We start from the raw sequence: 21,991 nt of genomic DNA on the forward strand, positions 1-21,991 counted from the left end.
ACAGTCACAAATTGTGTTGTTTGACGCTGCCAGGGTGACCGGGGTAACATCCGGGAGATGGAAAGGGGAGTCGCGAGCATGGTCCCGCCCACTCTTCGTTACCATTGGACGAATGACTCTCCTTTTCTACAACGGCTAATGTCATTCGTTCTCCTCATTGTCACTCAAGAACATCACAATAGGCTGCCTCCTTTTCAGTTTTTTTTTTGTATTATTTAATGGGGCCTTTGAGCCTCATAACATCGGAACAAAAGCAATTGTTCCTGGCTCGAAAAAATAAAGACTCGTTTTGACGTTTAGAAACGGCAAAGGTGGAGGAGGAATTGGTAAGCATCAACGGCATCCGCGAGTAGTTTGCTGGGCTGACTGCTGCTTTGCTAAAACTAGCTAGCCACTAAAACAGAATTAAAGCACCTTTTATTGTAAGTTTCTGTCGGAAGACTGTGGAGAATCGGTCGCGTTTACCTTTAGAGGTAACTAACGTTACCAAGCTTTTGGCGTGTGTTGTGGCTGGGACTCTGATCCAGCTGTCCCTCCCTGCAGATCTCCTGATGATGCTGCTGTCAAGGTAAGATGGCAAATAGATGTACGAAGCGAAAAGACCGAGCTAGTCGACTGGACCTTTTGGATAACGTTACTTCATTTATTAACTTAGTCGACTCATGACGAGAATACTTTATAAAAAACATAATTTGTAGCTTTAAAGGCACTTTTGTGTTGTTTAGACTAATTGTAAATAAATATTCTCATAATATCCATTGTTCAACAGAAGTAAATGGGCATAAGTGCTTATTCAGTGCTATATAAATGGGCATATTTGACACACACACACACACACAGACACACACACACATACACGTATACATATCATACTGGTCAAAAGTTTGGAAACATTACGATTTAAAAAATTTTTTTTGAAGAAGTAGTCGTCTCTTATGTTCATTAAGGCTGCATTTATTTGATCAAAATACAGAGAAACAGTAATATTGTGAAATATTATTATTATGCAAAGCTGAATTTTCATCATCATTACTCCATTCTTCAGTGTCACACGATCCTTCAGAAATCACTCTAATATGCTTATTTATTATCAATGTTGGAAACAGTTGTTCTTCTTAATATTTTTTATAACCTGTAGAACTTTTTTTCAGGATTCTTTGATGAATAAAAAGTTAAAAAAATAACAGCATTATTGAAAATAAAAATATGTTGTAACAATATACAGTATTGTTCAAAAGTTTGGGGTTAGTCATTTTTTTTGTTGAAAGAAATTAACACTTTTATTCAGCAAGGATGTGTTAAATTTATAAAAAGTGATAGTAAATATTTATATTGTTAGAAAAGATTTCAATTTTCAATAAATGCTGTTCTTTTTTATTAATCATTGAATCCTGAAAAAAGTATCACAGGTTCCAAACTGATGAAAACTGATGAAACTGATGAAAATTCAGCTTTACATCACGGAAATAAATTATATTTTAAAGTATATTAAAATAGAAAACCATTATCTTAAATTGTAATAGTATTATTTTTTTCCCCCCTGTATTTTTGATCAAATAAATGCAGGCTTGATGAGCATAAGAGCACAACATCTTTCAAAAACATTAAAAACAAACTTTAACAAATAGTACTGTGTAGGTTTGTATATTCACCAGAACATTCTTAAATGCACCAAGTCACGTTCTTTGTATAAACTTTGCTAATAAAGAGATTGTGATTCTCCACAGCCCAGAGCTCCATGCATGATGTGTTCCTGCTGTGACCGAGGCAGCATCTCAGCCTTCACTCCTCCACCTTGGGCTGGGTTCATTATTGTCTCATCCTGAGCCCTGTCCTTTGCGGTAATGACTGACAAGAGAAACCCACCGTTTTTCAATGATGACAACGTAGGCGTGGTGCACTACAAGCTGCCCTTCAGCGAGACCATGGAGCTGTTCATTGAGACTTTGACAGGGACCTGCTTCCAGCTACGTGTCTCTCCATTTGAACAGGTTGTCTCAGTCAAGGCCAAGATTCAAAGATTGGAGGGTATGTGTCTTCTTTTGATTCATTACACAGCACACTGCTTTGATATAAAGGTGACGTTACACTTGATTGGACACCATGATTTTGGTCTCATGATGTTAGCATGAGTTTTCTATACTTTGTGCTTTAGTGTGACATACTATACTGTTTTAAACTGCAAATTTCTTACTCCTAAATAATTAGTACCATATACAGTACATGCTGTTTTATGAGCTCATATTTAAAGGGATAGTTCACCCAAAAATGACATTTTTGTCTCCATAATATGGATGTCAATGGGGTCCATACATTTTTTGGTTACCCATATTTTTCAAAATATCTTATTTTGTGTTCAGCAGAAGAAATAAATTCATACAGGTTTGGAACCACTAGAGGGTGAGTAAATGATGACAGAATTTTTATTTTTGGGTGAAATATCCCTTTAATGAGGGATTGTGTCAAATATTTCAGCTTTGAATTTTTTTTTAATTGGTGACGCTACATGACCCTTCATCACATTATCCTTCGGAAATCATTCTAATATGCTGATTTGGTGCTCAAGAAACATTTATTATTATTATCAATGTTGAAGACAGTTGTGCTGCTTAATATGTCTGTGGAAAAAGTGACATTTATTTTAGGATTCTTTAATGAATTGAAAGTGCAAAAGAATAGCATTTGAAACAGACTTTTCTATAACATTATAAATGTCTTTACTGTCACTTTTGATCAATTTAATGCATGCTTGCTAATAAAACTATTAATTCAAGTATTAATCTAAAAAAAAAACTTTTGAGTGATAGTCTTGGTTTGACGAGCAATTAAAAAAGGGGGTGGTCATTTCATATTATTGTAGGTTTTCTAATTCTTTCAGTATACTCTGTTTAATCAGAAGTTTGAAAAAACATTTCCTATTCAAATCTGGATTTTATCAACACACCGAAACTGGACTTATGGACGCTTGTTTCCGGTAAAGGTAAATTGGGACTATTATCTCACAATTGGGAGTTTATATTTCACAATTCTCACCTTTTTTCTCACAATTGCGAAATATAAACTCGCAATTGTGATTTATTGTCAGAATTGCGAGATACACATTTTGTCAATTCTGAGACAAAAGTTAGAAATGTGAGAGAAAAATTAGCAATTGCGAGAGAAAAAAAAATCTGAATTGAGATACAAAAACTTCTGAGAGAACAAAAAAAAAAGTCAGAACTGCAAGATAGAAATTCGCAATAACAAGTTAAAAAGTCCAGATACAAGATATCACAACTGTTAAATGTTCCTTGGTTAAATTGGTCAGATGTGATGACTCAAACCTCTGGTTAAAGAACAATTGAACTAAATATTTATATCAACATTTCTATTAGATTCCCCATAGTTAACAAACATTTGTTAGCTAAATAACATTAGTCATTCCACACAATTATATTAATAACCACAATTGGTTAAACATCCTCGGTTCTGTCTCACTCACTAGCCATAAATAAATTTGGTTACATGTTATGCATTACAATATAACCACACATTCCATTCATCTGAAACAATCTTTATCCATTAATTTACAATCCTCATTTGTGTTCAGCTAAAGAGAAAAATGGATGAATTGTAATAAGAAATGCACCTTAGTCTGTGCTGATTGGATAATGATTTAGAACAATTAGACAATAAATATCCACGAGTAGTTTTGAAGACAGGATTTATTCCAAGTATTCCTGGTCTGATGTTTTCATTCTGATTCAGAGCTTCAGAAGAAATTGAGTCGTTTATTAACAACTGGCACACTCAGTAATTGCGTTTGTGATCCGCCCATGCAGTTACAGATGAAACATGTCTTAACAGTTTAACACATGAGCAATCAGAAAAGGAGAAGAGAATAAATTGATTCTCTCCCTTCTCTTGCTATCAAAAGCTGCTATTGTTATTACTCAGTAACTAAAGTTGCTGTTCCTCTAGTCTAAAGCATCATGTGGCATGGTTGAAAACAGCTTTGTTAGAACGAGAAATGTTAGTATTCTTTGAATGAAGAGCTTTTATTTGTTTTGGGAGCACAGCTAGTTTGTCTCTCACGACTTGCGCGTGAGCAAACGTTGGGCTTAAAAATTTAGGACTGAGAGTGCTTCATTTATTTCATTTAGATCACCTGGTTGGCTTGTAATTTTGAAATCAATGAGACAGAAAAAACATTAGTTGAAAAGCGCAATGGGACATTTGCCATTCTAGACAACTGTTTTGAACATCAGTGGGTATTTAAACATGCCAGTCCTAAGTAGAGATGGTTTTCCTCCCAGGATCACTTTGATGTATTAGACAGCACTAATTTCACCAGGTCTGCTCTCCCCTGCAGGAATTAGCTTTATTAAAGATGAGTTTATCAGCCCTGTGGAACACAGGTGAGGAATGGCCTAGTTTTAGTTCTGCTATGTGCTTCTTTTATGGCTAATCTTAGATTCACTGCTTTGCATCTGGAGCAGAAAATTCAGACTTTTTTTCTCAGAATTGCGATATATCTTGTAATTTGGACTTTATAAATCGCAATTACTAATTTTATCTTGCAATTCTGACTTTTTTTCTCAAAATTGAGATATCTTGTATCTCGACTTTAACTTGTTATTGCGAATTTCTATCTTGCAGTTCTGACTTTTTTTTTGTTCTCTCAGAAGTTTTTGTATCTCAATTCAGATTTTTTTTCTCTCACAATTGCTAATTTTTCTCTCACATTTCTAACTTTTGTCTCAGAATTGACAAAATATGTATCTTGCAATTCTGACTATAAATCACAATTGCGAGTTTTTATTTCGCAATTGTGAGAAAAAAAGGTTAAAATTTTGAAATATAAACTCCCAATTGTGAGAAAGTCAGAATTGTGAGATAATAGACCCAATTTACCTTTACCGGAAGCAAGCGTCCATAAGTTCAGTTTCGGTGTGTTGAGGAAATCCAGTTTTGAATATGAAATGTTTTTTCAAACTTCTGATTAAGATTAGACACATGGAGGTTGTGTATAGTTTAAAAAGCATGACTAGGCGAGTCTCTGAACAGTGGGCAGGCCGCACACACATTAACCACTCTGACTGTCACACTCCTGTCTAGAAAACTACCCCTTCTGGGAATGGATACCAGTTTTGTGTTGCATGGGTGCGTTCTGGTGTCTTATTGCACTTTACACTCGATAGACACATCTATTCACTTAATCACAGGCCAGTGCAAAAGTTTAAAAAATGTAAGTGGTAAGCTTATCTTCATGTCCAGGTACAAAATTTGCATTCAATTGTCCTAAGAATGAACGTCAAGAATAATTTTTAGAAAAGCTTGTTATAAAGCAATTTCAGGCTTTTAAGGTGCTTTCTTGTGTTATTTATTTTCTGACCACTGTGATATTTGCTAGATCTGGATGTGACATGATTGTTGGTTATTTTGTGTACACAGGGGGGCAGATCTGAGTCGTATTTGTTCTGCTGCTGTCTGAGTCACCCTGCCCCATTGCTTTTGTATAATTATTTTGAATTGATTCATTTGTTTCAGTATACACAGTTATAATGTTCCTTGGTTAAATTGGTCAGATGTGATGACTCAAACCTCTGGTTAAAGAACAATTGAACTAAATAGTTATATCAACATTTCTATAAGATTCCCCATAATTAACAAACATTTGTTAGCTAAATAACATTAGTCATGAGAGAGAGAGAGAGAGAGAGAGAGAGAGAGAGAGAGAGAGAGAGAATATAATAGTCACCCTGCCCCATTTTATTCAGCAAGGAACCATTCAATTGATTGAAAAGTGACAGTAAAGACATTTATAATGTTACAAAAGATTTTTATTAAATGCAGCCTTAGTGAGCATGAGACTTCTTTCATAAACATAGAAGAAATCTTACTGACCCCAAATGTTTGAACATTAGTTTACATTCTGTGAATCTCAAAAGCAAAAAATGACCCTGTAATGAGGTCAGTAATTATATACCCTTATGTTCTTCTTCCACGGGAATGGAAGCTGTCAAACTCTAAAAAGGACAAAAAGCACCATAAAGTGCAGAAATAGTGGTCCACAAGACTGCGTTTTTTGAAGGCAGTCTCATTGAATGGCTGTAACTCTCAAATCTAATTCCAGTACATTTAAATGCAAGATGTTTTTGTGGTTTTACTAATCTGTGCATTTGGTTTACAGTTATTCACGATATGCAGTCATAAGGCCTTACAGGGATGGTTCGGAGTAATATCAACCTAGGGTCCTTTGCACCATGACCTCGAGCCACCCCCCCCCCCCTTTCCAAACTTTCCTATGCCTTGTTTTATAAGTACAGAACCTATTTGTATTACTGTAGAAGTTTGGTACCATTCTGAGCATTATTAGTGGAGTAATTTATGAGATATGCCTGCACTAAGCCATTCGGCTGATATCTCTCTCTTCGGCTGAACTTTAATAATGTTCGACCAAGGGAAAAAAGGTTTCTGGGGGGTGTTTGGCTCGAGGTCATGGTGCAAAGGACCCTAGGTTGATTTTACTCTGAACCATCCCTTTAACAAAAGGCCTCTATATTGAACTAAAAGGACATTGTTAAGTTATCCTTGAAATCTCTGTCTGTCTAAAAAAAACAAAAACGTTTGTGAGCACTCAAGGGTGTGAAAGTTCTGAATGCCACCAGACATTGATTTATACTACAAATAAGATTTCAATGGCCAGATGTTATTTTCTATGCCTTTTCTGTACTCTATTTCCCTCAAATGATTGCAGTTCAGAAACATTTCATTTGGTCAACCATTAACTGCAATCAGATGTTCCCCTCATGCTCCTGTTCTATTTTACAGTTTGTCTTTTGTTTGTTCTTTTGTCAGATGTGCTGTTAGATGCCGTAATTGCTTGTTGAATGTTTATTATAGTTTGCTTTATAAAAAGATGTCTATACATACTCATCTTACGACATCTGTTTGGTCACAGGCATCCCGGTCTCTCAGCAGCATTTGATTTGGAGTGGTATGGAGCTTGAAGATGAGTACTGCTTACATGATTACAGGTGAGTTTTCAAACTGTTTTTCAGCTTTACAAAACAGGATCCAGGATGTTATATTACGATAAGTAAGCTCATCTACCGCATGTTTCACTGAATCTGGCAAGAAGGTGCATTTTGAAAAATTAAATTATAATGATGTAATCACCCTAGGTCACCCTTTCTTCTTTCTACCTTTTTCAAATGTTTTGTTGAATGTCCTAGCTGTTTTTAATCTGTGAAATGAAAGCATATTTTGACCCAGACAGCACAAAGGTATCATAAAAGTAGTTCATATGACTCATGCTCTGTATTCGACGTCTTCTGAAGCCATACGATAGATTTGTGTGAGGGACAGAGTAAGTTGTTATTCGTGGAAAACCTCTCCGCCACGGCTCTCGAATCTTATTTGCTCTTGAGCAGCTTGGACGTTCTTCAAAAAACATCTCCTTTTATGTTCCATATGAAAGAGTAAATAATGACAGTATTTGCATTATGGGTGAGCTATTCCTTTAAATGCAGCCACTTCTCTCAAGAGCAGACTGGCTCAGTCTGGAGGTCACAGATGGTGGATTTCTCAGAAATTCTTCTCAGTTAATGTTCCACATGGAGGCTTTCTGGGAAGATATTGTGTGGCTGGATGGCACTCATTGTGCTTCAAATGTTAAGTGAAGCAAATATTTATAAAGGCAGAACTGTAACGGTTTTTGGTTTGTTATGCTACTGCATGCTCTGAGTTTTCCTATGCTTGTGTTTTCAGCATCACAGAGGGCTGCACTCTCAAGCTGGTGCTCGCCATGAGGGGAGGGCCTGTAAACACCAGACGAGGTGCGTTTCCACCGCCGACTGGGATTTTCACAGTTGAAAGTGTGTTAAACCTGTCGTTTTGAACCTCAGGTTAATGTAATCCTGATTCCTGGCTTTCACACTGTTTATAGTCATTTAACCTGGGTTAGTAACTCATCATGTGTGATTTCACACTTGTGCATTCGAAAACCCCAGCTTTGCATATATTTGAGTTTAATAACATTGATCTGAAGCTCTGTCTGTGGAAATATCACAAATCTGCTCTGGTTGTCTTAACTCTATAAAGCTGTGTGTATCATATTTGAATCATTGCTTTCTAAGGCTTTTGCATCATTAACATGATCAATACCTTCCCCAAAAAACTATCTACTGGTGGGTTATTTATGACCTTTAGGAAGTAGAAGGACTAAGAGTTGCAATGAAACTGATTTTTTTATTTTCGTATTGTGACGTACATCCGAGTGAAATGAAAAAAATGTTGAGCGGGACTTGGTTCTATCCATCAGTTGTTGATTGGATGATGACAGATGATGATCTGAATGCAAACTTTTTTACTTCCTGTTACAATATTTTTTTTATTTATTTTTTTTATTTATATTTATATTATATATTTATATAGCACTCTGTGTGTGTATATATATATATATATATATATATATATATATATATATATATATATATATACAGGGTTTTTCCTGGCTCAAAATGAGGCGGAGGTGGTAAAATCCTAATAATGTATTTTAATAATAAGGTAATTAAATGTTATTTTTCATAGATCATCATATAGCCTAATGTGTTTTCGGCATTATTTTTGTGGGTGGAGATTGGTACCTCTAGGGGGGTCCGGGGGCATGCCCCCCCGAAAGAAATTTTTGTACATTTTAAAGATAAATTCATTAATCTGGTGCACTTTGAGTCACCCAAATCCACTGTTAAAAATAAAAAAATCCACCCGCAAACCACCCATATTCTTTGATTTAGATATCTGCATCTGATCACATTACAATTATTCAAATTCTCAGTGTTAAGCATGATAATATGGTAACATATCACACTGAAGTTGGCTAATTAAAAATTAACAATTTAAGAATTAAGTTCTTCTTTTGGCAAAATTACATTTCCTTAATAGCCTTAACAGCGGCTTTACTCCATTCAAACGTAAATTGTCAATGTTTCATTACATCGCTGTTTGAAAACAGAATAATTTTTGTACCTTTATAAGGTTTTATTTTATTAAATGTTTGCTCCATCTTTCATTTCAAATTCTTAAATTTGATCAATATATTCAATTGAAATAAGACATTAGGCTGTTTCCAATCAAATTAAATAATTTACATTGAAAAATTATAACTGTATTAAATTAGATTATTTTAAATATTTTTGAATATACAAATAAGGAATGTTGAAAAGATTATACTTTATGAAACTAAACCGCCAGTAGGAGGCGGCAGGCGACCGTCTTAATGAGCGAGTCATTGAGTCATTCATTCAAACGATTCGTTCAAAAGGCTGATTCATTCCGAATGAGGCAGTTTATGAATAGGTAATTGAATCTTTGACTCAATCGATTCGTTCAAAACGCTGAATCATTCAGTAATGAAACACGGCTGAGTGTTGCTGTGAGATACGTTACGGTTCTGCTGTGATCTTTGTTTGGAACTATTTTCGCTGCAGAAACAGAACAAAAACAGTCATTGCGTCTCAAATGTAAGTGACTTAATTTTAACTATTTGTTTATTGAACTGTTATGAAATCAGTCTCGGTTTCAATCTTGATGGCATTCAGGAAAACATCACTCTGATCGTGTGTAGCCTAGGCTATATATTGTTTCTTAACTATAATATGTAATAAATAACAGCACGAGCCTCAACAGCGCAACATTGTTACCGTCAGTACATTAGGTAGGCCTATATTATCAGCTATAGGCTCTCAATCGCCACTTAGGCCTACATAAAATTAAATAAAACAGAATCATCCTCACGTTTTCGGTGATTCGGAATATTTTTATATTATTTATTTTTTTAATCAGGGCATTTGTCCGGATGGGCTACAATTCTCTCTCACTTTTCCCTTCAAAAAAGAAAGAAAGAAAAACACACGTGTCCCGGACAAAGTATATGGTCCCAGACAAGCGTTATTGTCGAGTTCTCCTAATATGTTTTCCTTGATTGGTTTTCCATGAAAAGAATTACGTTGTTGAAAACGAAAGTAAAGTGACGCACGTTCATTGCGTTTTACCGAGTTCCGTGTCTTTATTAAACTCAACACAAAATTATTTATCTGTCATCCACCCTCGATTAATTGGAATGGAATGTTTTTATTACTTATCCGCGTGCAGCGCGCAGCAGCAGCACTATACGGGTTGAGAATGGACACATGCGGTAACCGCAACAGAACCGTCACGGTGGAAAAACTGTATCTGACCATGACTGTCTGTCCGAGTTTTGACGAGAGCCGGAGGCGGCACGAAATTTGACGGAGGCGGCCGCCTCATAATTCTCTATGCAGGAAAAACCCTGTATGTATATATATATATATATATATATATATATATATATATATATATATATATATATATATATATATATATATGTATGTGTGTGTGTGTGTGTGTGTATATATATATATATATATATATATATATATATATATATATATATATATATATATATATATGTGTATATTTATAATATATATATACACGTGTGTGTGTGTGTATATGTGTATATATATATATATGTATATATATATAATATATAATTTTTTATTTTTGGATTTTATAACTATGTTTTATTTATTTTTTGGCACTGAAACTACCACAAAGAAAAAGAAAAAATGTTTCCTTTATGAACAAAAAAAAAAGTTGCTTCTAAGGTGCATTGGAATATATTTTTGCACAAAAAAGATCATAAAAGCCTGCTATATCAATTATGGTAAATATGTGCAAAATAGATTTAATATGTTTAATCTAATAAATATATTTATTGATATATATTATTTGATTTGATTTTTCAGTTTCTAATCTTCTATTCTCTATTATGTTTTTCTTTTAACAATTTATTTCTATGTCAGGATTTAATGAGTTAATCTTTAAAAATATACTACAAATACATTACAGTCTATTCAACACTCAAGTTAATGTGTTTGCAATCGCTGTTCAGCACTGTATTCCTAAGATGCTGAAATAAAAAGCAACACAGAAAAGTAATGTAAATCACATGAGTATTTAATGAGGTAACCACTGAAATAGTTTATGATTGGCTGTGGAAAGTCTTGACTAGTGCTACTGCAGTACAGGCCTGCAACAGTTTCGTGAAAGCTGGGTTTGTTGCCACTTTCTAATCCTTCCTTTGTGCCACTATACAATGGTTTTAAGGTCAAAAACAAAAGCTGCTCATTACCATTCCAGGAGGTGTGCAGGCGCACAGTTAGTTAACAATCTGATATTGATTAGTGTGACCTGCATCCTGTTTCTTCTCGTTACCTGCAGTGACAGTGACAGATGACTCGGCGAGGGATATCGCTGACTGCCTTGATGCAGGGAGAGAGGAGATGTGGGAAAAGTCTCTGCCTAATAAACAGGTCACCTTCCTGGTGTACCGTGAGGGAGATCAGCTCAATTTCTTCCGAGTTGTGGATAGGGGAGATGGAACGCTCACACCTGTATCTGAATCATTGAGGTCAGTTCAAAAGAAGAGAAGTTACTTGCCAAGAGGAACACACTGAACTCTGGTTCCTTTTTTTGCAGATGTTTCCGAACTACAGTTTTCCTGTGTCATGTTGTTTTACTAATGAAGACATGTATCAGCATTTACTGGCAAACTTCACAGTCTGTTAAGTCTGCATAATTAGCATCGCCAAATGGACTTCCAAAAATAATTTCCCCAAAATAATCATTTAAAGTTCCCCTTTTTCAAATACTACCTTTCATGCAGTGCGTAATATGGCTGATTGTGAATGTAAAAGGTCTGTAAAGTTTTAAACATCAAAGTGCACGACAAATAAAGTTATATGTCTCCTAAAAGAAGCGAAACGAGTCGTCAGTAATTCCAGTCTCACTTCCTGTTACATACCTAAGTAACGTCAAGTCACCTTTATTTATATAGCGCTTTTTACAAAACAGATTGTTTCAAAGCAGCTTTACAGTGATAACAGGAAAATAATGCAACAAATTTTGTTTCTGCTGTACAGCAGATCTAGAAGAAAATAGCCTCATAGTCCAGCTTTAGTAGGTTCAGTGATGGTTCATTTTTTATTTATTAAATTGTTTATTAAATCAAATGAATTTAGTTCATTTATATACAGTATATAAAGTTGCTTTAGAGAAAACAGTGATGTCATAATCCAGCTCAGTTCAGTTCTCATATAATGGTGTCAACGCAGGCTGATCAATAATATTGTTGAATATTAAAGGTGGTATCAGTGATTTCAGGCCCAAAAATATTTTTATCACATTCATCTAATCTTTCCTAGCGGATCGTTAGGAAAGATTAGATGAATGTGATCATTTATTTTTGGGCCTGAAATCACTGATACCACCTTTAAGTCCCCAACTAAGCAAGCCAAAAGCCAAAGGTGACAAAGGCGACAGTGGCAAGGAACCAAAACTCCATCAGGTGACAGAATGGAGACCTTGGGAGAAACCTGGCTCAGAAATTTGCATAATGCCAGCCTTTGGTCTTCATTGACTGCCCGTGAACAACATTTACTTTGACACAGTAGTTGTAGCTGAGGTCTGGAAGAGTTTGGTTTGTGATGTCAACTATTTTTAGTGCTGAGAATCCACTTTGCATGCACTTCTAAAGGATGAGGACTCGCGCTGGACTGATACGGTAAAACCGTCGCCATCGTTTCTATTCGTAACACTGTGTATTCAAATGCTGAGGAAGCCTCCGGAGCTGAAATTCAGATATGATAATATGCGTTTAGTTTCCGACATGCGCTGTAAGTGGCAGACCAATCATATCAGACTAGGCCATCTGACCAATCAGAGCAGAGTTGGCTCACAAAAAGGAGAGGTTTAGAGAGACTAAACCAGACTCTTTGAGAAATGAGGTCATGTAAAATGTATATTATAAGAAAATGCTGTTGATACATGTAAACCTATTGTAGGAGACCTCCAAAACAAAATAAGGAACCTTTAAAATAGCATAATAGGGGCAGTTTAATAAAACTGTAAAATGTAATCTTTTGCAAATCTCAAACAGTCTAAGAGTTCCTCCTTGTATGTGCTTGTTTCAGCGGTGCCTCGGTACACAATGTGTACACGGAGGAGGAGGAAGAATCAGAAAGTGCATCTTCAGAACAGCAGACTCTGGAGAACTCCATCACAATGAGCAAGATGAAGCTGCTCAAGGCCAAGATGGAGAATATGAACCTTAACAAAAAGGTAACAAAATAGACGGACTAGAAGTGCTATTCATCTTTCTTTTTTCCTCCTCCACATATTCTAGCAATATTATTTTATCATGAAGTGCATGAACCTTCTTACAGTCGAGCACATCTGATTAGATTTGTCAGTGGAGAAGTATGGAAGTGTGCGCAGTTCTCCAGCTGGCTTGAGGGAGTGTCGCCCATCCCACGCTGTGTCTGATTAACTGGCGCAGTAATAACCACAAGCTCAGCAGATTGGCATATGAAGTTAATTATTCACATTTAAATATGCATAGTTGTCAGTAGACATGTCTTTGACACGCAGATATTTGAATTTATCTGTCTAGGAAACCTTTGCTGTTATAGCTTACACTCTTACCGTAGTTGATAAGTTTGCATGTTTATGTACTATATGCATTGCTCCTGCCAACATCATAGAAATGTTTTGATGTATTAAGGTGTAACATGAAGCACAGTTTAATTGGTTACAGTAACAAGCAATATCGCAGCTTGACACATTAATTAGGATTCAACTGATGTGCTATATTTAGTTTTTCAACATGATTAAATGTGTGTACAAAAATAATTCAGAGCTATTTTTTTAACAATAATTTATTAATATTTTATAAATAAACTAATTTTTTTTTTTCAGTTTTGAGTCATTTGTAAAGCTATTTTTGCAACAATGCCAGATTTCAAATGATATATTTTGGTTTAAGATATATTTGGTTTACCAAGTTCCAAAAGTGTTTATATTACAGATTCCACATGATTATCCAATAATAGTCATTACCACAGTTATTATAAAATGAACTATTTTTAGGGATTCACAATATATTTGTACCATTTTGGTTATTGGTTCATTTTTATTTTTTTAATATAGTTTTTATTTATCGGTATTGGATATTTAATTGTGCATGCTCATGTCACCTACTTTTACACTGAGATTACCTTTGCTATCATCTAACCTTAAAAAACACTAATAATTTAATAACGCTCTTAAATGTAGTCTTCAGAAAATCTCAAAATGAACATGCATTTTCATACCGTACATTATAATGTTGTGCTGCATAAATTCACATACCATTTATAGCAGTTGATTTTTGTTTTTAGTGTTTCATTTTTAATTTATTTAGACAAAAGTATAAATATATACAATTAATATCTGCCACTGTTTATTGACCATAACTAAAAATCTGTATTGCCTAGAATTTTAATGATGCATTGCGAATTTGTTAATTAAATTGCTTGGAAAAATGACTTTAAATGAGATATATTTTTATTCGTGGTTCACTCCGCTATATAAGATTTTGGTCATACCGCCCAGAATCCTGATCAGAAAGGAATGCGTATCAGATCTTCTCTATTTATGTGCTTTCTTTGACATGATATGTGTGTGATTGTTTTCTTGTGTCTTTGTCAGCCCAAGAAGACTGCTAAATTAAAAGTCAGACCTCCAGTGGGTCCGCGGCCCTGCAGCGGTTCGTTTGGCTCTGCCCGACACCACCGAATGTTTCGTGTCCTTCCTCAGATAGGCCACGCCTCGTCAACGCATCTACCTCCGATCGGAAATCAGCAGCAGCCTGCAGTTTCATCCCCTGCTGCTGGCACCTCCCGCCAACCATTCGCATCTCTCTCAAGTCCCACTTCCTCAAGCCGCGCTCATCCTTCGTCTGCAGCTTCAGGCATATATATGCTTCAGGCTGAGGAACCGTGGGATAATCCGGTGCCCAGGAAGATCAGACTCCCTCCCAAAGTGTCCAGATTGGAAATGAGAGGGCCTAAAGTCATGCGAGACTGCGTGTACCCACCTGTATCTCTTCTGTCCAGCCCTGGAGTTCAGGATGAGGTGGATCTCCAGAATGACAGACTAACGGTAACCGAGAACTCTGCTGTAATGGAGCCGCCCAAAGCTGTTCCCTTCAATCTTCCTGAGCCCCTGAGCTTGGATGTATCCTCTCAGCGTGAGCAAGGTCTGAACTCTATAACTCTGCCGGAACCTAACACCGCAGCTCCTCTTCTTTCCCAAGCCATCAACTCAAACTGGAGGCTGGCATCCCAACCTGACCTACACTTCGCCGGTGACTCCCTAGCTCCTCCTCACATACCGCAGCACTTCGAGTTTACGGGTTCCACCATGCAGCCCAGTCCAACACATGCTCTCCTCAGAACCAGCAACAGCCCGTCGCTTCCGGTCGGTTCCCCCTCACGGACCACATCTGTATGTGGGCTCAAAGTCGACAAGCGATCAGAGGTGATTTCCAAAAGCGAGGCCCGAGATATTACAAAGATGGCCAATAAAGCAACTAAAGAGCCATTGGGCACGGTGAGCAACGCAGAGCTTCTGGCCTCCCTGGCGGGCGGCGGAGGTCAAGAGGCCTTGGCTGGACCGTATTCTCTGGGCAGGTTATGCGCTACAGCCGCCCCCCTACCAACCAACATCCATCTGTTGCAGGAAGACCTGCTGAGAAGGATCTCCCCCCTACAGAGAACAGCTGGCTACACGGTGAGTTTGCAACCTTGACTTCTGCTTCTGCTTTTACAGATCTCCCCTTTTAAACTGCTGATGTTCATTTGATCTCAGTTGGTTGCAAGGAGAAACGATGTTTGCTTTAACTCAATATTACACGTGAATGCTGTCATGCAACTTAATGCTACTAGTAGAGCGTGTGTCCTGTCATGAAAAGACGCTTGCTGCACATTATAAAGCGTGATTCATTCGTTTAGGCATTTCAGCCATTGAGAATAATGCTAACAATCTCACGAACGCTTTATAATGCAAAATCTTGTCGAAATTGGTATGGAGGATTGTGAAATTGTAGTATCTAAAATTTTGATATCATAACAACGTCATATCATATTGTCAGGTCATATCGTGTTAATATCGTGTTTACTGTGTAAAATAATCGTGATTACAATATTGACCAAAATAAGTGAGCAATTTTACAAGCAATTTTGCGACTTGACACATTAGTAAACTGATGTGCTAGCCTATATTTTATTTAACAGTTTTGTTCAAACGTGACGTGTGCGTGTACATTAAAGGTATAGTGGAGGATCTTTCCAAATTTTAGATAAGACCCGCCCTCTCCACTTTTTGAAAAGTTTGATTGATTCACCAGAATGATTGACAATTAGGAGAACCAATAGTATAGGTTACCCACCAGGAAGTAAAACATCCTCCGCTATACCTTTAAGAATTCAGAGCTATCCATTTGAATAATTTATTAATATTAGTATATTTAAATTATTTAGATTTTAATTTTATTTGATTAATTTATTGTTAAATTAATTACTTTAACTCAAAATGACATGCAAATGCTGTCGAGCAAATTAGTACTATTAGTAGAGCGTGTATCCTGTCACGAAAGACGCTTGCTGCACATCGTACACCATGCAAGACAGATTACAAGTGCGATTCATTAGTTTTGGCATTTCAACTAATGAGAATAGTGCTGCAACAATCTCACAAACGCTTTATCACACAAAATCTTGTCGTTGCAGCCGTCAAGCTCATCAAGCGGCCTCTCCAGTTCAATAAAGAGATTAGGTGAGTGGCTTGACTTAAACAGTGTGCTGTTCATGAGAAACGACCCATTCAGAACACCATCTTACAGTGCTGCCCCATGTCACTGAGAAACTTTTTGTTGTTGAGAGTAATGCATTCGTGGTAAGCCTTGGCCATTTGTTACATTTTTTTCACTCTTCACTGCTTTATTTTTACGCCTGTCTTCCTCAGGCTTGTGAAACTCATTTGTAAATGCACAGTCCACTGCTTTATTGTCATGCTGCATATGTCACTTGTTTGGCAAACTTTTGAGTTCATAGCTGCCTTTGTCCTAGCTCAGTACGAGTGTTCAACTTGGATTGAGCTTGTGATTTAGGGGGGCAGTATTTTGAAAATACTCTATACCCTACCGTTCATTCAGATTGATTTTACAGGATGCGTTAAATAGATGAGAAGTGACAGTAAAAACATGTATAATGTCACAACTCTTTTCAAGATTAAGAAAATAAGAAATGGTTCTTGAGCAGCAAATCAGCTTATCGGTCGATGAATTCATCTGACCAATATATCAGTCTATCTTTAATTATCATTTCCTGGAGGTCAGGAGGTGTATTTTAAATGAGCGCAGCAATGGACTGTCAGGCTTTTAAATATTCACCATCATAAAGAGCAGAGCATAACAGCTGACTGAAATCATGAAACAGGAAATGAACACCACAACTCAGTCACATAGATAAATATTCACATGATCACATGTTTACAAAAGCATGCATGCATGCATGCATGCAAAACACACAAAATAGAAGCACATCTTCACTCAGACGTTTGATGCGTAGAGAGACTTCCTGCGTGATTGTGCACTTAGGAGCCTGGATGATGGTTTTGCAACAGGTGGTGCTGATACATTTGGGAAATGTTCCCTGACATTTTACCGCCAGTGTTTCAGAGCATCTGACTGGTCTGTCACATCTCAGATTGTCACTGGCTCGAAAATGCAACAGTGATGGCAAATAACAGAATAGATAGACCAGCAAGTACATGACTGGAAATCCAATCTCACGCCCCAGTGCTTGGTACGATTTTGTCACAATGTGAGTCTTTCTGTAGATTCTTATCGTTGTGACTTGTGTAGAAATAAACAGGGAGGTTTTGAAGGTACATGGGTAGTTTTTCCCCTTTGAATCCATATTTTATTGGTGTTGAAATTGTCTCTCTTGTTCAAATCCTGTCATTGTCTGTGTATGTGGAAATGTTGTTTTAGGCACTTCAACACATCACTTGCCCCCGGTGAAGGCTCCCACTGGAACAAAGAAAAAGAGTTCAAAGCACTGCTTCCTGTGTGGGAAGAAGACTGGTTTAGCCACCAGCTATGAATGCAGGTACAGTGCATTCTCTCTACGTATCCCTTTTTTTTTTTTACAAGAGGGTAGTTAATGTGTATCTGCAATCTAAAACGGAGATATGCACTTCATTTTGAGCGTTTGCACTTGACATAACAAGACCGAGCTATTTCTGTTCAGAGGTGACAGTAGTTCTCATAAATGTCATACATCATTATTGCAGATAACACCATCTGTGACTTCAGTTTCTCTATGTTGACCTAAAGCTTTGAATGAGGCGAAGTCTTATATGATGCAGCTTTGCAAAGGTCTAATTAGAAAGCTTTGCTTGTTATTCTCTCCTGCGCCGTATAGAATCCATCCAGCTAAACTGATTAAAAATTAAAAAGGGCTTTCTTTTCAACCTGACTGATTTGTTTGTTCATAGCAGGGCTGTAATCACCATAAACACTGAAAGGGACACATCCCCCAATATTTAGTTTGGTGGTAGGCCTTTATGAGTTTATGGTTTATTCTTAAATTATTATATTTTAGAATGACTTCTTACTTGTCCTGCTGTACGTACATACATATGTATGTATGTATATACTGTATATATTTATACATACACATAGGCACTTAAATTGTTACAAAAAATTTCCATTTCAAATAAATGCAGTTTATTAGAATTTTCTAGTCATCAAAGAATCCTGAGAAAATAATTGTCGCAGTTTCCACAGAAATATGACAGCAACTGTTTATTATTAACACTTATAATAATAATTAGTATCAGTCAGCATCAGGGCTCGACATTAAGCCTTGTTATGTGCTTGTCCTTCAGAATAATGTTTTATTTTTTTTCTGTGGTGTAGCCTAAGCAATATTCTCATCAGTGTTCTATTAGTTCTTACTTAAATCAGCATATTTGTGATATTTGCCCTCTTAAATTGATGTCCAGGGCATTTTTGTAATTTATGTGTTATTATAATGCTCAGCTTTCATGTAATTTTTTTTTTATTTGATCAATAAATTCAATTATAAGACACTATAGGGTGGTTACCAATTAAGTTATATATATTTATACTATATATCGTAATCTAGATTACATATAATCAGCACTGAATATATATATTGATACTAATATTTATATTATTACTATATATTGTATAGAAACTCAAGCATTATTTTGTCAAGATGCTGGGTTTATAAGAAAAATAAGACATGGTCTTCAAAAAATAAAGATACATGATCTCTGTGTGGGATGTTTAGAAACAATTCCATTCGGTCCCTCTATGAGCTTTGTTCTGTTTAGTTTTCTAACAGCTTTAGTTCCATTCTGAAAATCAATGAACATCCGGATGGACTCCAAACACCATTTATTCAGCTCTGAGGAAGAAATAACCGAAGTGCATTTTCTCTCACATCTTAGAAAAAGCATTGGTTGGAATGGTGTCTGATTATTGCAGTTCTCATGAAGATATGTTTATTTTTGTCTAAGGTGTGGCAACATCTTCTGCTCCATGCACCGCTACTCAGAGACCCACGACTGCACCTACGACTACAAAAGCGCAGGCCGGCGCTTTCTACAGGAGACCAACCCCATCATAAGTGCACCAAAGCTGCCCAAAATATGAAGGCACTGCTTGGGTGAGAGAAAAAGAGACATGATATCCATCAACTATTAAAAGAGTGAAAATCCTTGATCACCAATCTGTGCTTTTATCACCATGTTTTCTTAAAAATATAGTAGTTTCATAAAAACAAAAGGGAAAAACAGTGCTCGCTCATTAGCCGTTGCCTTGGAAAACACACCTATGTTTGCTGTCTGTAAATTACTTCATACTTCACAAACAAAAAAATACAAAACCCTGCATGTAAATAGTTTTTAAAAAACATTTCTACCGTACAAACAAACTTTTAAAAATAAGTCAAATACTTTTAAATAAGCAAAATACACAACTACGTATATCTATTTGCATATGTTTTTCTGTGTGTTTCTTTTTTTTTTTTTTTTTAAATAGAACCAACAATCACTTTTCATGACAAGTCTTGCAGAGATGCACTTTAGTAATGAAAATATCTCTTGTGGAGATTAGGTTCTGTATTGGGGTTGGGGGGTGATAGTGTGCTTGAACTATGTGCCGTTTGTTTTTTGTAAGTTTCCTATTAGAACTTTCTTATATTTCTGACACATTACTCCTCTGTCCAGTAGCACTCTACCGAACACCTCTTATCATGGAAAATGCCAAGCACTGCATACTCGTCGTGTTATAAAAAGACTGTTTAACCTTGATTCACTTTGAATATGAAGTATATATAGGCTCAATAAGCCGTACACACTACACTATGCAGTTTGACCATGTAGCATTCTAAACCAACTTTATAAGGGCTTGGCATGATAAGATGTGAACAATTGACTGGTTGCCATGATGAACGATCCTTTTTGTACCTTAGTCATTAAAAAGCTGCTCAGAAGGCAGCTGTTGTTATTTGCATTTTTCTGTAATTGTCAGTTGATGAGCCTAATAAAATATCCTTGTGTTTCCTTTGATTTTTTTTTGTTCTGTTGTGTTTTTATCTACTGTATCTTTCATGCCGCCTTAACATTGCATTGAGGTGTTTGTTTTTGTTGTATTTGCTCTACTAGATGCACTAGAATGAGTATATTACTATTATAGTACTATATTATAGTATTACTTCGACTAAGTAAGTTGTGATCATATTTCTACAAGTATGAGCCCATTTAGATGAGTACAGTTTCTTGACCAAGTAGCTAAACCACTTCTGAACTACTTAAAGCTGTCCTATTATAATTTTTTACATTTTCAACTTTTACTGTGTAATGTGGCTGTTTGAGCATGAAAAAGATCTGTAAAGTTACAAAGCATAGAGTCCACTCCAAAGGGAGTTATTCTCTATATCAGTGCGCACTGTTTCTGAACTCCCTGAAACGCCTCGATTGTAGTCTTGAGTTTTCACATGGAACGTACACGTCACAGTATCCCTAATTTAAATAATTCCTGCACAAAGGCCTGGTTGAGTTGCGTTTGTAGTGTTTTGAAACTCACGGTTATGATAAGGGGCGTGACATTTCCGAAACACTTGAAGCGGTTGACCAATCACAACACACTGGTCCAGCCGACCAATCAGAGCACATTGCTCTTTCAGAAGGCGGGGCTTCATAAAGACAGGAACTAAAGAGAGTGTTACTAATGGTGCTTTTCCATTACCAGTGCCGACTCGACTCGGCTCGGCTCGCTTTTCGCTCCGTTTTCCATTGCAGATAGTACCTCCACAATAGTACCTGGTCATCATAGCGACGCTGCAGGAAACTGCCGAGACGTAATCTTCTACGCGAGACCTTTATTTTACTGTATGTGCGTGAGACACACCCGCTACCCACACACACAGGACAATGGAGGAAATCGAGTGTATGCTGTTTTTGTTTTTGCTGTTTTTTATTCAGGATGCTCCGTCTGGCGCGTGCAATGATGACGCAGTGAATAGTGACGATTCTCTCTGACCAATCAGCAGTCTGCCGTGTTTTCATGTCACATTTAAGTATCGCCTCAGTTCGCTCAGAACCTCGCCGGAGGTGGTACGAAAAAAAGTACCTGGAAGCAGGTACAGGTACAACTTTTACACAGTGGAAAACCAAACAAAGTCGAGTCGAGGCGAGCTGGTACTATGTAGTGGAAAAGCGCCATAACAGACTGGAAGGAGAGGTGCTGCAACAATATAAATATGTGAAAATAATGTTTTTTTAACATTCAAGTATGAAAACCTATTCTAGTAGAGCCCAAAAAGAAACGTAAGGCTTTGAAAAAGGGCATAATAGGTCCCCTTTAAAAAAAAAAATTATACTCTTTATTTTTTATTTTTACAGTTTCAGGAATAACCTCAATTTGGAGTCCTAAACTAAAAAAAAAAAGACTAATTTGTGCAGCAAACAGATGGTGTTAGAATGGTTCATGCAGTTCTTCAGCTGAATT

At 36.5% G+C, this 21,991-nt stretch overlaps 1 protein-coding gene across 1 annotated transcript; it reads left to right on the plus strand.

The window, feature by feature from the left end:
- The first annotated feature begins 150 nt into the window (after positions 1-150).
- Positions 151-20,550, plus strand: zfand4 (zinc finger, AN1-type domain 4). The gene is made up of 10 exons (XM_081351684.1): positions 151-568; positions 1,728-2,028; positions 6,944-7,019; positions 7,753-7,820; positions 11,290-11,479; positions 13,041-13,188; positions 14,596-15,678; positions 16,677-16,722; positions 17,942-18,059; positions 19,498-20,550. Exons 2-10 carry the CDS (start codon positions 1,845-1,847, stop codon positions 19,631-19,633), a joined length of 2,049 nt encoding a protein of 682 aa, XP_081207810.1. The 5' UTR covers positions 151-568; positions 1,728-1,844; the 3' UTR covers positions 19,634-20,550.
- The last annotated feature ends 1,441 nt before the right edge of the window (positions 20,551-21,991 follow it).

Source organism: Scardinius erythrophthalmus, assembly GCF_964197995.2.
Source record: "Scardinius erythrophthalmus genome assembly, chromosome: 21".
Classification (NCBI taxonomy): Eukaryota; Metazoa; Chordata; class Actinopteri; order Cypriniformes; family Leuciscidae; genus Scardinius; species Scardinius erythrophthalmus.

Coding starts and splice junctions, on each gene's coding strand:
- zfand4 (XM_081351684.1), top strand. CDS start 1,845: ATGACTGACAAGAGAAACCCACCGTTTTTCAATGATGACAACGTAGGC. Junction 7,020..7,752: donor TACTGCTTACATGATTACAG/GTGAGTTTTCAA, acceptor TTGTGTTTTCAG/CATCACAGAGGGCTGCACTC. Junction 16,723..17,941: donor CAGTTCAATAAAGAGATTAG/GTGAGTGGCTTG, acceptor ATGTTGTTTTAG/GCACTTCAACACATCACTTG.